Here is a 16,333-nt window from a genome sequence, read left to right as displayed (position 1 = left end):
CTAACAGATCTATAATTCTCATGCAGACTCACAGAAACTAGGATTAGGATGAACATACTTTAAGTAGCCTGCAGCCCTGTCAGTTACCATCATAGAGAAAAACTATGTGAATGGTTTCTCTATTTTCCAGTATCCAGTTTCATGGCTGTGGCTACTCAGCCCAGTATCAAGCTTGGGGAGAGAGGTGAAGGGCAGTTGTCTGGGAATTCCCCTAGTTTTTCACCTCCATCCTGTCTCTCTAGATTCATTCATATTTGCTTGGACATTAAAAGATAAGTCTGCCTCGAATGGAGCTGGGTCGTGAACATGACCCCAGTATGAATGAACCATGCAGAAACCCCCACCAGGCCCCACCCAGTCTCAGGTCTCCCAGCTAGCCGTGTCACCTACATACGGGGAGAAAGCCACCACGCCCACAAAAACAACAGAAAGCAGACGTCCTGCCCACTGACTATTGTCAGTACAATCACCCTTGAAGAACAAGATCAGAAAATGTCAGGAAAAGTTAGATTCCAGAAGTTTGCATTAAAAAAAAAAAACCCTCCATTTCAATGCCTTGCATTTTCATAAACATCATTATAACAAAGTCCTGATGTTAGACAAAGACCCAATCGCCCCTCTCACACCACCAGACCCAGGAAAACCCGGAGAAAAAGGCCAGAAATTGCTTCACAAATGTCAATTTTATTGACACTAGTGCACAACTGAATACAATAATTTCGAGAGAATTTGAACTTGTCAAATAGAAATAGTGACAACAATCATAACTGCAATTGATTCAAGGTACTATGCTATTCTCGTAAGGAAAAAAAAAAGAATCACAAAAAGAAAAATGTTATCACTACAAAGAGGAGTTAGAAAAAGAGAAATTCTGGCAGTCTGTCTGGAGATTGAAACATTTCATGCATCTGTGAGTTGCTGCTGGAGAGTCACCTTTTATTCGTTCCATCTGGCACAATGTGGGGGCTTACCTTCAGTTCTCACAGTGAGTGAGACCAGGTGAGGCAGTTTAAGTGAGACCGTGCTGGGCCTTGAATCTGCGGTGACGCGGACAGAAAAAGCACTTGCCTCGTCATTCAAAGAGTTGGAGCCAAGAACAAAAAGCAGTTAGAAGGCTAGCGTGGACGAGGAGTGTGGGTGGGAGACAGTACCAAGGAAGCCTTGGACCACACCCAGCAGCAGATCAAAAACCAGCTGCCACATTGCGAGGGAGAGAAAGAAGGTGAACACACTCGAGCGCAGCCACGTCCACCCTCCAAGGCTGAAAGCTGTTGCTGCCGCCCTTGTGAATTCCCCCAGGGACGCTTCGGTTTGGTAGACCCCGTGGGCCGGAAGGACGATCTAACAGACGAGGGCTCTTGGAGAGATGCCACACTGCCAAGAAGGCAGGACATATGGCAGAGAAGATAGCCATCCAGAAGGCTCTCCACTGGGCCACACTGGAGACAGGAATCAGAAAGTGGGACACTGAGAGTGAGCCCGATGGCAACTGTGCTCCTAGGTAGAGTCGGGGAGTTCGAGAGTCCTAGAGTTCTGGGTCCAGCTACGTTTTCACTTATCAGGTGGCCTAAAGACGTGTGTGCATCACCAACATTACACGTGCAATATACAACTCTGAGGGAGGACCAAACTACAGTAGACAAAGTCTATTTCCAGAGAGGTTACTTCAGCTGGCTTTGTGCCTGATCATGTGGCCCGAGAAAGCCAAGGCGATGACAGTAAGACCAATAAATCAATAAATACCAAGCAGCCTGCTCTAGAAATCTATCAGCAATGCTAAGGAGGGGAAGGATCCAAAACTCTGACGCTGGATTTTACCAATCGGAGCCACATCCGTGGAGAATAGCCTCTTTCCTCCCCTTGCAAAAGAAACTCCTCAAGGCTTTGCAAGTTCAAGGATGACAGGGTTGCAAACACAAGCAGGTAATTTACCATTCAGCAGCCAGTGGAATATGCGGACTGGAGTCATTAGTAGAATTTGGCAGCTTGATGAGTAATTAAAATTCTCTTTCAGCTATGAGCCAGTGTGTGGCAAGGGTCTGTACAAACTGATGTCCACAAGGGGCCTGCCCTTGGTTCAGTGTGAGGACCTGTGACCCAAACGTCAATGTCTGAGGTCACGGTTATCAAAGCTAGATGTAACCAATTTTCACTGAAGTAGTCCATTTTACAAAAAAAAAAAAAAAGGAAGCAAACATGGGGGTGTTAGATAAAATGAGTTTGCCAGATTTCTGCAGCTTCATAAAGCCTGCTCTCATCACAGTCTGTCACCTGCCTTGAAGGCGCAGCCCTGCACGCTGAGGAGAAATGGCCACTGGCATTCACTGCTACCCCTTGAACATATTAATGCCCAGGAATTGTATATTTTTCCTCCTTGACACAGTGTTATACGTCTCCTTCACTGACACAAAGGAACTTCTTTCAGCAAGGGGCTCTAGGTAAATAACTGGGGGGGGGGGGGTGTCATCTAAGAAAAGCACCTGGTTATTAAGGCAATGGGTAGAAAGAAGTATAAGAGATTAGAAAAAGATCAGTTCTATCTTGAAAATCTGGAAGCTTTTGAGTCTTTAAAAAAACAATAAAATAAAAAAATTTTCCCCTATTTTTAGAAATCGCCCTGCATGTTTTTAGCATTCAGTTATATTTCTGGTTCATAACCTTCAGGTCCCTTACCTGTACCAAATAACTTCCTGACACCCTCCCTCCCTACCCTTCAGCTGTATCCAGCGGGATGAATTTATGTCACTCCCAAGGACTAAACACACCTTCACCAATGTTACTCTTGAGGGAGGCATTTCTGGTAATTGCTTTTAAAAACCCTTTTACATGTACACATTCTCATGGCACAGACAATTATGGAACTTCAAATTAGCACTGCAGTATTTATGGATTCCAGTTTATCATCCAGCCTGGAAAATGGCTTATCACTTTAATGTAAAATACATTCATAATTCTTCTCTCTGGCTGCACACAGGGAAGCTCGGTTTGCAGCCTCACCCACACTGGGGCACCTCTCCACCAACTCTCCGGCAGAGGCACATAAACAGCAGGAACATAGTTTATGATCAACGAGCCAAACTCGCACCCTCCTTCCCCTTCTGGGACTAGGCACAAGCCACTGGATAACCATCTCTTCCTCCGACTCTATTAAAGGCTTAAGAGCCAACTCACATAAGCCTGGGAAAAGAGAATTTCCTGTTTTTCAAGTCATAAAAAAATGGCATTTCGAACACCTAGTTGTACCTGCCCTGTTTTAAATCAGCCAATAAACTGGGAATCCTCGCTTTTAATTAGATAAGTGTTATTTTTCCTGTTAAGGAGTGAATCAGAAAACCAGACTTTAAAAACAATCATCCACAGGTTTGTGAAATACGAAAATATCTGAGATCAAGAATCCTGATGAAAACAAGACCGTTGATGGCTTTCTCAAGTCCTCTTCCCAAAATTTAGAGACTACAATGATTAAAAAATTATCCATGCAGGTTCCTCAGTATTTCCCCCAGAGTCACACATTTGGCAAGCTTCTAAATGTCATTCTTCCATCATTACTTATCGTCTGTTATTTGGTTCTAAAATATAGGAGACTGTATGTCTAGGTACCCACAATGTGCTTCAAAGGCACATGTAGAAAATACATTACAGATGCAGGTTTTCATTTATTTTTAAAAAGGCTCTTTCTAAATCCACAATCTCCCTCTAAAAGAGAAGACAAACTTTCTTTGGAGATGGTTGCATTTGAAAGCCAGTTATCAAAACAAAACAAAACAAAAGGTCAGTACTGTATTGATTCATGGCTAGTTTCCAGAACAAGCATGATTCATTCTAGTCTGATAACGAAGCTGGATCCCACCCCAGTGGAATATGTGAGGGGGAAAAAAGGGCTGACCGTATTTCATTGAAATTACAAGATTCCATAAGAAAAACCAGATTACAGGATTACCAATCAGAGCAGGGTTGCCTTCTTCTTGACAGCTTAGGCTGTTGTAGGAAATGTACGTGCTTCTTAGACCAAGTTCCTTGAAGAAAAGTTTTACAAGCAGCCAAACATCAGCGTTACTGTTCATCATGAAGCAATTCAGGAAAGCAACGGTGAGGCAAGTTGCAGAAAAATAAAAAGAAATGCTGCGAATGGGAGAATATGGCAGTGGCAGGGGTCGCAGTGTCTGGGTTGGGGTACATGGTGCTTTGAACCAGTGAAAAACACCATCTTGTACTTAGAACAAAGCTTCAGGCATCAGTAGGAAAGAACAGTTACAATTGACAGTTTTTTACAGCAAGATACCTGTTAGGTCAAGTACAACCCTCTTTTGGTTGAGACTGACAAGAGCTATTAATCCCATGCATACCCCATGACATGAGTTTGGCCTTCCCTGCTTAAAGAATCACCGAGTTCACTGTTACTGGAGAAATCAGCTACCATCCCAGTGGAATAAATCCATGCTTTAGTGAGATACTGTGCTCAGCCATGGCGAGAAGATGGAACCAGACAGTATCTGTGAGAGCCTACATTCTGGGTAGACAGCAAACCATTACTCAAACAGCTCATTGGCCACAGGTGCCAGCTAGGGCGGAATCACAGAAAGTTCTCTCTACATTTCTACCTAGCCGACTCCCTAACAAAACACACAGCTAAACTCTTATAAGCTACATAAAGTTTGATATTCCCTTGGGAATAGAGATGTGCGTGTGTGCTTAGCTGCTCAGTCATGTTCAACTCTTTGCGACCCCATGGATTGTAGTCCACCAGGCTCCTGTCCGTGAGATTCTTTTCTAGGCAAGAATACTGGAGTGGTTCCTATTTCCTCCTCCAAGGGATCTTCCAGACCCAGGGATCGAACCCACGTCTCTTGAGTCTTCTGCACTGCAGGTGGATTCTTTACCACTAGCACCACCTGGGAAGCCTATTGGAATAGACACTCCCATTGAACAATAGGAAGCCAATCTTTTGGCTAGCTGTCTGAGCTCCCCTATGTAAGCTCCTTCACAGATGCTCTCTGTTTCCATGAGCCCTGCTGTGCCTCCCCCCTCCCCCCGCCACTACAGAGATCCTGCTCACTTCCAAAGGCCACCCACACCCCCACGCAGTATGAAATGCAGGCCTGGAGAAGATGAAGTCAGGAAAACGAAGTCCGTTCTGTTCATCTTCTATTTCCCCACCTTTAGTGAAATATGGTACCACCGAGCAAGACCGCTCAGGATGTCTCCGTGGTAAAGCTTGCTGTTTAGTGAGCAGGATCACTGTATTCTAGAAGACACAGGTATTCCAAGTACAAATTGGTATTCAGTCATGTTAAAAAAAAAAAAAAAAGACGTCAGACAGTGCTGCAACGATGCAGAGGACAGAGGTACACCATGCTCTGAGGATAAAGACAGAACGTTGGGGGAAAAAAAGGCTTTCTTTTAGGTAGGCACATGCTGACCATCCAGGGCATACCATGGCACGACACAAAAATGTTTTCTCAACTCGATTAAACAAATGACAAAAATGAGAATGAAGTCCCCAGCCTTGTCCATTGTAAAATTAACTTAGCGTATTAGAAATTTTTAATAAAATATTAAATATGCACACAGAAAGAACAGAAGGGAACTGGGTTAATAATAAAGGCCAAGCTTGTGAGATGGGGTTAGTTAGGTTCTCATGGCAACTTTCCAGGCAGAAAGGAGGTGAGGGCAAGGGACTGAACCCACTGGCCATTCAGGTGCGAGTGTAGATGGCAGCCAGGGTGTGTCCTCTAGGGAAGGCTTATCTTTGGTCTTTCTATAAACCATTGTGGGCAGAGTGACAAATGCTTTCTTTCTTACAAAGGAACTTCCAGGCCCAGGAAAAAGCAATTGTTGGCCTAGTTTCAGGAGCCAGAAAGGTCATCTGTGAAAATGACAGGCCCACCACAGGTTCCAAAATAATCCCTCTATTGTTTCCTATTTGAGAGGCAGTCAACAACCCTAATTTATAATAAAGGAAAAGCATTGCTTCCAAACTCTCAAACTAAAATCTCCACCTCTTTCGATGCCTTTTTACCGCACACACACATCACACACACACACTGATCCTCCCTTTCTCCTTACTATTTTGGTTTACCTTGCATTCGGCAGTGATTTTTAACTACTACTCTTCAATAGCCTGAAGTCTTTGCACTTGGCCCCTAGCAGCAAGCTCACGCAATTCCTAGGACCATTTCCATGGTTACATCAACAGTATCTGCCTAGGAGCTAGCTAACCTTCCACACCGGCTCTCGAGTACACCCTTAGATCAGATAATCCATGTCAACTGCTATGAGGTTTTAAAACTTCTACTTTAAAATGTAAAACCACCCCAAGACATATCAGGGTAACCTGATCTAACACCCACACCAAGATGCCAAAGAGCTGTCTTCTACCTGAAGTTACAACTAAACACCAGAGGCCAAGAAGGTTGCCAAAGGCTGTTTTCAGGCTAAGCTGTGATGTCTGCACTGTTTATTTCGTCCACACAGAAACGATCCTGAACAAATCAGGGTCTCTGATTTTTAAAGCTTTTAGGAAAAGAAGATTTTCTCATTCTACTCCAGGTTCCGCCAGGGTTTTAACTGCTTTCATTGGAAAAGAAAAAAAAAAAAAAGTTCCCCGTGTTGGAGGGTTCGTCTATGCTTTCTGAAGTGATATGTGGTGAAATTTTATGAAGCAAGACCTTTTTTTGTTTCCACAAGATTCAACTCATCCCCTTTCAGATATATCTATGACATATAAATCAGCATTTGCAACTTCCATTCATAGAGAAAATACTCAAAATCTCACAAGTTTCCCAGCAAACAGTAATAGTCCTTTTCCAAGTATGTGTCCAAACAGGTGGAAATCAGGCCACTTTTGATCTTTGATGTCTAAAATACTAGCCCAAATCATGGGTATTTTTGCTTTTCATGATGATGATTATTTTTTTCATTTTTAAAAAGGCTGCCACATTAAGTGGCATGCTTATTTTGATCCAAAAGTCATGGCTTCAATTTAAAAACCAGCAACCGGTGTTAGAGGTATACACAGTGTACACTAGAGACCAGAGTTCCCTGTATTGCATTTCACTTAACTAAACAGAAACAGATGGAATTAGATTAACAAGGAAAACACAGCACCAGTGAATTCTTTAAATGTCACCAGAGGCAAGTTTTTTAATCATTCCTTTCTTGTAGAGGCTCAGACACTAGTACCTTTCTTTCCATACATTCTTATGAGCTTGGCTAACATGGCTGACTGTAAAACTCATCTGAGAGCTATTAGCAATGGTTTATTTCAAAACGTCCACCTCTTCCAGGTTAAAAGAAACTTACTCTATTGTAGAGGTTGCACTGGAAGATTCTTCTGCAGTTTGATTTGTAAAATCTGCAGCAAGAGAGTTGACCCTTGGACAATGCTGCAGGGGTCAGGGGTGCAGACCCTCCGAACAGTAGAAAATTCACGTTTAACTTGGAATCGGCCCCCTGTGTTATATATTTACACTTCCGCATCTGCGGATTCAACCAACTTTGGATTGGGTAGTGCTGTATTATTTACTACTGAAAAAATATCCAAGCGTAAGTGGACCTGCATTATTCAAATCCATGTTGTTCTTCTAAAGTCAACTGGAGCTTTATCACCGTAAAACTAGAGGAAGGCCAGCATTAGAGTCATTAAGCTCTTCAAAGGATGGATGTTTATACAGTACAAAGGAGAAGATGGAGAACAAAAGAGCCTTTCTTGGGGAAGCAACTCAGAGAGCTCTTTAAATTCTGGTTAATAAAAATAAGGACTCAGACAAAAAAGAGTGATCGAAACAGAAGCAAATAAACTCAAACCTCATGAGAAGGAGGACCCCAAGTTTCTTAATTTAAAGCTGGGCCTACCTGTAGTCCAATTACTCACTAATGACTTCAGTTGCACCAAACTCATGAATATTCATTGGAAGGGCTGATGCTGAAGCTCTAATAGCTTGGCCTCCTGATGTGAAGAGCCAACTCAATGGAAAAGACCCTGATGCTGGGAAAGGTTGAGAGCAAGACGGGAAGGCAGTGACAGGATGAGATGGTTGGATGGTATCACCAACTCAATGGACATGAGTGTGAGCAAACCGTGGGAGATAGTGAAGGACAGGGAAGCCTGGCATGCTGCAGTCCATGGGGTCACAAAGAGTTGGACACAACTGTGCAACTGAACAATAGCAACATACTGTGCTGAAGTAGGGAATAGCATTTTAAGTGGAAAAAGTTGATTAAAAACATAGGAACGCTGATTAAAGATAGGAAAAAGGAAAGCTGATATGCATGTTCACCAGTTTTAACAAAATTTAAAATGGCATCTTAATATTTTAATTGTTTCTTCTTTTAGAAACTGCTTGACAACACAGTCAAACTGATTCAAGAGCTAAGATGCAAGCGGGGTTTCTGATTCAACTGTGGACCCGCTGGGTTTCGTATACTTGGTGGAAATTTCATGAGGCTCATATTATATTTTGGTTTTGCAAACAAAACAAAATAGAACAAAACACATTGCTTGGTTTGAATCTTCAAAGCGGTTCTGAAGACTCAAGTGGGAATTATTCACATTGTAAGTGCAGGCCACAGCAGCACAACTTAGTGAGATAAATCCATGAGAAGTTTCCAAATGAGTCACACATGCAGGGAAGAATCTGGCCCACAGACGTTCTTTAATTAAATGCCTGTCTAATAAAATGTTGTCAATGGCATACAGATGACCGGTAAAGGAGCCAGGGCAACCGGTTGTTGAGTTCTGGAACTCATTAAGTGCATTTCTTTATGCTACGAGAATTTCTTGCATTTTTATCTTGCCCTGAATGAGCAACAACAAAGTATCTACCGCAAAAGGGTCTATAATTTACATATTTTGAAATATTACCGAGTGAAAGATATTAATGCAAGAAGGTCATGGAGTAGCCCTGAGTGGCTTGAACATTTCCGCTTCTATATCTGACTTGTTTTCCATCCGAGGCCTTAAGAAGACATCATTGCATACAGCAGCCACGATGTGGAGACCTGGCTTCCTTGCTGATGCAGGCGACCCCCTCCACTAGCTACTGCCTTAGAAAAACTGGCAGGCAGGTCTTGGGAAACCCTTTGGAAATCTGAGAATTCATGGGTCTCTCATCTCTGCTGCCCATTCTGTTTATACTGAGGCCCATCTCTGAACTCCCTGCACTTAGTTCAACGTCATGGATGTGTCTGCCCTTCTTAGACCACACAGGGAGATTGCAAAGGCTAGGGAAGGGCTTGGGGACCAGTCTCGCTAGAGGCAGGGAGCATGGAAGGTGGGAGGGTGGAGGCTGTTGGCTTTCCCGGACAACCTAACCTCAGTGACCTGGCTCTACTGCCCGGCTCACAGAATGCTTAGGCTGACTCCCCTAGCAGTGCAGGTAAGCTCTCCCAGAGGCCACAAGTGAATATTCTGAGCACTTCAGAACATGTGGCTTTTGAACAAACTATACCCCTCCGCCTGTGCCCCTCTTTTCCTGTAAGCACCATGAACCACAGCAAAATTGCCACTCACACAAAGACTGGCTGAGAAGTAGAAACTGAGTTGTTTGGCTGGTACAAAACCAACCTGAGAGAAACCCTCCCAGGGACCCTAAAAGTGGAAAATCTTGTCAATATAGAACTGTGCACACCACTGTTGATCAGTTGCTTTTGAAAACACTTTAGATAAAAGCCTACTTCTTCAGGCCAAAGCAAAACAAAATAATTAATGGAATATGTTTTGCTTTGGGATTTACATCTGATGATTCACATTCTAAGCCGGGTAAGTTCATACCTTTCGCTCCTCCATATTTCATGATCAGACTGCTATATGATTAGAGGTGAAAACAAAACTCATTCGGGCAAACCACCTTCACAAATAAACCACAGACTCCAAAGGTGACTCTGTTTAACTCACACTTGACTACTTTTTATACAGGAAGTTGACATCTTTTTCTAAGTTCAAAACAGGAAAAGCAAAATTGGGATATAAACTGCAAAAATCCCACAAAATAAAAATCAGAAGTTCCTCTTACCTAGTATGGACTCTTAACCACCTAAGCCTACATGATTCCTAGTCTTCATGATTTTAATTATTAATCCACATGAGAATGTCAAAAAATAAAATATTGAATCCAAAAGTTCCTAGTGCATTAAGATGCCACAAAGAGTAAAACGCTGAAGTCTAGAGGAAGGCTGAAGGCTAGAGGAAGGCTCTGGTTTTAGCTTTGTCATGCAATAGCTATAGGACAGCATGAAGTCTCTTATCTTCATCAGAACAAGGTTTCTCAACAATAAATGAAGGTTTAACCAAGGTGACCGCTAAGATCCCTTCTGGTTTTAAAATTCTGTGACTCTGTTGAATATGTAAATCTAAAGCAAGACATGAAGAGACTACTTCAATGAACATCTTTCAAGCTATCCAGTAATCAATTTGATTCATCAATCATGCACTGAATCAAATGACTAGGAAGATAAAGCCAAAGTGTGCATAAAAATGGATTAAGTTTTCAGAATCTTTAAAACCGATGTCTTGACATTCATGTGGACAGACAGTCATGTGTGAGCCACAGGGTCTGTCAATATTTTTGCTTGTTCAACGCTGCTGCCAAATTCTACTCAGTTTCCTAAACACGCTTAGTTAGCGCTTCCTCATGACAAAGCCACATGATGAGTTTTTATAAGGCCACTGGCAAGGCGGCACCCCAGGGATGGATCACTGTTACAACTCTTTCCAATAGTTTTGTAGTTACTTAGGATCAAAAATTTTTGTTCTACAATTTATCTTAAAAAAAAAAAAAAAAAAAGTACCAAAGACTAAAAAGTACCAAAGAGCAGGCAAAGTACCAAAACACCAAAAAACATTTCATTTGTAATGCTTTTCTTATTCGGCAAGCAAGCCAACATTTCAGCTAACACCTTCATCACATTCCACTAGCTTCTAGAAGGCAATAGCATCTGGCCGAGAAATGACCCTGGCTGCCTAGCAGAGCCATCTGGGCAGCCCAAGAGGCACTCCAGAGCAGTTATATCTCAATTTCTAGGGTCAGGGCTCAGGCAGCAACCATTTTTAAAATGTCTCAGGTGATTCCAAAGTGCCGCTAAGGCTGAGAAGCAATGCAAGCTCAAACCACCTTCCATCTGAAATGCAGGAACACTCGGTGGAAGGCACTAGTATAGGTGGGACGATTTAAAAAGAGACCAAACCTCTCACTACTTCCACTTTCTTTTTTTCCTGCACAGAGAAACAGCCCGAAGTCACTGATCCGGGGAGAAGACACTGTTCCTGAGAGTGTGAATGTTAAGAATATGCATAAAAATCAACCAAAGGCCATGAGACTGGGAAACAGTCCTTCTCAGCAGAGTGCACTATTCAAAGGCAGGCGCCAAGTTTGCCAACTTCTTGGTGACAACAGCATGCACCCTTCGAGATCTTACTTTCTCCTGTGTCATCACTCCAAAGCATCTCTGTGCTTCACCAAGAGGTTCTGACAGCCAGTTACAGCTTCTTCAAGCATCACTAACATTTGACTCACGAAAGCAAACTCAAACCAAACCAGCAATCCCACGCCAATTATAGTTCATGAGGATTTATATCATTTCACCGGAACTCTGCAAAGAAGAGAAAGAATTCCACATGCTTCTGATTTAAATATTCATTAGTCTTCACTAATATTTCAACCACGCTTCATCTCAACAAGCAACCAACTTACACTGGGCCTTGAATTTTGTCAATTCCTCACTTTATGAGGCATAACAAAGCAGTCCTCCTTTTAAAGAAGGGGTTCAAAGTAAAGCCTGCACCTTTCCTGGGACCTCAATGACACTTTAGTCCCAACACTCAACCAAATGGGAGAATGATCTGTGTACATGATTGAACATACGTGGAAAATTTCCATGTAAATACGACACACTATACACAGGATCAGATTCATAATAGTATTTCTTCCTCGCCTTCAACCAGAAAGAGAAACAAGCTCTTGGTATAATCAGAGAAATCTGTCATGATACGTGAAGTTTTGTTAGTCTGAAAGATTTGAGAAGTCAGGCATGGCCTATCCAAACCCGTCTCATTACCAATTAACAAGCAGCTAGGACTCATTCTCCCCTGGGAAACCCTGGACTCGTGACACCAGGTTTCCAACCTTTGGGGACTGGCCCTCTTGTCTCCTCATTCATCCTCCTCTATCTCCTGGTTCAGAGGCAGGCCACCCAAGGACTTCTTTGTCCTCACCCTGGAGGGGGAGCTCAGCACAGCTGGATTGCTAAACACCAGGGGCCGGCTCAGAGGGTTCACCATTTCAGAATCTGAATCGCTGGATTCACTCCCACTGCTGGTTGAGCCCTCGGTCATTTGCAGAGGTGCCTTGCCAGTGGTACCCACTGACCGCGCCATCCTTGAGGTTGGACCCATGAGAGGTGTACCATTAGCTAGCATTCTACCTCCTGAACCAGCCAGGCCTCCCTTTCCAAGGCCATCAGGCATACCCATTGCCTCCGAGGTTGAGGCTACCTGGCTAAGAATGAATGGATCTGTCTCTGACCTGTTATATCTCAGATTCCTTAAGTATGGCCTTTGTGAGCTGGGGGAACCATTTTCATAATGGGGCTCCTGGCTTGGGAAACTCTCTCCTCCCACACTTCTCTCTCTGCGGTCATGTGTGTTTTCAGAAACATAGCCTTGAGACCCGGTCCTGTCCCAGCTCAGACTTGGACTTGAACTCCTGCTGCTGGGAGACAAGGGAGTGGCCAGGGGACTGTGACCGCCTGAACCTCTGAACATCTCGTCTATCAGAGAGCTGTGTCGTGGGAGTCTGGGGCTCCCACTCAGATCGAAGCTGAGGTCTGCTGAGTCATCGTCAAGGAATTCTCTGGAAGGGGGCCGGGAGGACTTGGCAGGGTGAGGGGCAGCCCGGGGCCTAGCCTCTATTCGCCTCTCATCATCCCTGGACGGCAGATAAACGCCACTGGTCACGTCAGCCTCATAGTTGTCATTTGTTTGGGACCGGGACGCGTGCTCCCTGAGCAGGTCGGATTCACTGTCTACGTCACTGCAGTCAATGAAAGGAATGGACGCGCTGCTGCCTCGGGCAGCCTCGGATGCTGGACCTGTGCTTGGCTGCGGGGGCCGCGGCCTACTCTGCTGGGGCCTGTCCTTAACGAGCTCCTCGTCTTCCTCCGCCGCCGCCCCGCTGGCCCCGTCTCCCTTCGCGCTCCCGGCCGGGCTCCTGGACGGGCCGGGGCCGCGCTGCCGCTCAGCGACCTCGGCCGACGCCGTGGTCAGGTCCCCGCCCTGCAGGCAGCTCTGGCCGCCCGGGGGTTCAGAGCCTTCTCCGAGGGTCAGGCTGCCACTCTGCTGAGCCTGGGGGAAGAAGCGGGGTGGGGTGGGGTACGAGAAAGGGATGGGGGTAGACAGAAAAGGGAGCCGTTAGACCCCAGCACAGAGAGCGAGCAAGACGTGGCTTCTAACTGAAGAGCAGAGCTTTGCGCACCAAGTGGCCAAGGAAAGCTTGAGAAAGCCTGTCCTCCGGTCCTGGAACAAAGTGCCCTGGCACTAAGTGGGCCCTCCCAGGGGTGTCTTGCCAGGTTCCAGAATGTTCTTTCAGCGTCCCTGGCAGCCCAAGTAAAGGCAGGGCCTCGGCATTCTAGGACCTGGGGTCTCCCGAGTTTTCTTTGGAACAAGAGCACCCTTCCCGCCCACAGGGAGCTTCCCAAGGTCGTGGGGGGTGCAGGGGGGCAGAGGAAAAGGCACCCGCCCAGGGTCCCTGAAAGCCCGTTGACACGGATTTCAGACAAATGACAGAAACCATCTTTGTTTCAATGCCCAAGGGCAGGAATGAGCTGGTCACGGCTCTCTTTGGAGTCACACAATGAAAACCGCCCTCGTGTGCTTCTCCAACAAAGCTCTTATTCTCCTGTAGAGAAAACCCTGAGAGCACATCCAGAGACCAGCTCCGGGGCAAACGAGCTCTGGCCACCCTCAGAGCAAGAGTGATAATGGGTTCGGCTGCCAACTGCGGGCGCTGTCGTGTAACGCGATCCCTGGGAACTGGCCACCCAGTCCTCTGCCAGCGTGAGGTTCTGACCTTGGCACCGAAGGGGAGCTACACCCATCCCTTGAGAACTAGGTTCCTGACGCCCAGCCACAGCTGGAGGAGGAGGGTGGGCTTGGCTCTGGGGGGCCCCACCAGCCCTACACTGAGCTCAGGCCAACAGAGAAACATCCTCGGGAGCAAGGGCATGGGAGGGAGAGGGGCAGGGATACAGGCCGGGGTCTCAGAGCCCAGGCTTCAGAGGTGAGGGGCACAGAGCCTGAGTCTGGTCAGGGTCAGAGCACAGAGCTCGACTCCCCAGAAAACACCCCTGAAGGGTGAAGGACGAAGACCTCAAAACCAGACCCGGTCCTCAGCAGAGGACGTCTGGTGGCAAACAGCTATGAGAGCAACTGACACCATCACTGACTTGTTTCGGCACTTCTGAATTTGGCTCTGACGGCTGTGTAGCAAGGCTTCTGATGGAATGGATCTTGCTGTGTTTCCTGGGAGAAATCACACAAGACAGACCAAGTTAGATGACTTATGGTTTTTTTTTTTATTGCTGTTGATTTAAAAAAAAAAAAAAACAGCACTAGGTACTCACTCAATAGTGAAGGCACCTAAAGTAGTCTAGATAAATGATCCTTGGAAACAGACCCTGCCACCCCTTGTATAACACCCGTAGGATCCAGGGGTTGCTTCAACCTTGAGCTAGTTCTCGGCATCCCTAGCTTCTGCTGTATTGGTCCAGTTGGTTGGTAGCACCAGCTACTGAATGCTCACTCTCTAGTTATGGGAAATGTTGCCGGGAGGGAGAAGGGAGCTGGATTCGCGAAAGCTCTGAATTGCAAGCGATGGTGTGATGATATGAAATCAATTTGTGTCTCTCGGTAATGATTTTGTAGATCAGTTCTGTAATAGAGGCCACTGGCACTAATCGGCTGACTCCTTCCCAGCCCTCGGTTCAGAGTAAAGGCCCTGCCCCAGGAATGAATTTACAGACTCCACAGTAGAAGATTTCAGTGCCACTAACACCTCCCCTTTAATCTTTTCTTTCCCTTAGGCAGGTGGCCCCACCTTCCCAGGGAGCAAGCATTAGAAACCTTTAAGGCATTCACACATGTGTGCTAAGCCACTCAGTTGTGCCTGACTCTGCAACCCCATGGACTGCAGCCATGCTAGGCTCCTCTGTCCATGGGATTCTCCAGGCAAGAATACTGGAGTGGGTTGTCATTTCCTTCCCCAGGGGATCTTCCCAATGCAGGGATTGAACCCAAGTCTCTTATGTCTCCTGCATTGGCAGGTGGGTTCTTTACCACAAGTGCCACCTAGGAAGCCCATCCACACACATCAAACTGTAGAGAGAATAAATTTAATGTCTATCCAGCTTTTCTTTAAAATACTCCAAAGTAACACACCAAAGCTCTGGAGCACCCACATTCCGAGTCAGAGAGAGCAGGGCCCCTTCTCATACAATCCCCAAAAGACTAATTTAAATCATCTGAAAAAATGATGGGGTTTGTTACATCTAGATAAACAGACAAATAACCTTCTGAACCTTATGTCTCTGGATACGGGAAGGGAGAAACAAGCCCAGTTCTGAATCATGACAAATATACAAGGATGGTCACGGCAGCGTGTTTGTTTCAGCAAAGCAAAACACCCAACAACCTGAATGTTTGTCAACAGGGAATCAGATAAATTAAAAATAATACTTTCATGATACCATAAAACAATGAACCTAGATCTCAAACTCAGGGTAGGGTTTAAGAAGCAAGATGCCCAATTATGTACAATGTAATACTGCTTATTCAAATGAAAAAGCACATCCTCAGGGCAATTCTGCCTGTTCTCTTGGGTGCATGAATATTTCTATTAGAAGTAACATGAATCAGGTACTTGCCTCTGGGGAGAGGAGGAGGGGCATAATGAAGGCTCTTGCTTAAAGGGGATTTTTCACTACATCCATAACCACAATAGCTACGAATAAAAGAAGAAATAAAACCCCAGGAACAAAATATTAAAAATGTTACTAGCTAATTCTAAGTAGTAGGAACATGCATGCTTGCTGTATTCTCTGTGTTTTATTATGCTTTTTTAATGTGTTCAAGTGAAAAAAGAAAAACATTAAAACAAACACTTGTAATTCTCCAGGTAGGAACACTGGAGTGGGTAGCCATTCCCTTTCTCCAGGAGATCTTTCAGATCCAGGAATTGAACCCGTGTCTCCTGCATCGCAGGCAGATTCTTTACTGTCTGAGCCACCAGAGAAGCTCTGTTACTAAACAGTCCTTGGTGAACCAACATTTCACCCCTTAACC

General features: G+C 45.0%; 1 protein-coding gene across 1 annotated transcript in view; it reads right to left on the bottom strand.

Annotated features, from left to right (window-relative positions):
* The window catches only part of FARP1 (FERM, ARH/RhoGEF and pleckstrin domain protein 1), a 304,106-nt gene that overhangs the window by 38,910 nt on the left and 248,863 nt on the right, over positions 1-16,333 (bottom strand). The window contains exons 12-13 of the mRNA XM_040267369.1: positions 14,440-14,515; positions 13,087-13,339 (exon numbers count right to left, since the gene is read on the bottom strand). Coding sequence (XP_040123303.1) covers positions 13,087-13,339; positions 14,440-14,515 — 329 coding nt within the window. The remainder of the gene's footprint in view (positions 1-13,086; positions 13,340-14,439; positions 14,516-16,333) is intronic.

This window comes from Oryx dammah, unplaced genomic scaffold (assembly GCF_014754425.2).
Source record: "Oryx dammah isolate SB20612 unplaced genomic scaffold, SCBI_Odam_1.1 HiC_scaffold_24, whole genome shotgun sequence".
NCBI classification, from domain to species: Eukaryota; Metazoa; Chordata; class Mammalia; order Artiodactyla; family Bovidae; genus Oryx; species Oryx dammah.
The sequence above is the reverse complement of the archived record's forward strand: the minus strand, read 5'-3'. Positions and strand labels throughout refer to the sequence as shown.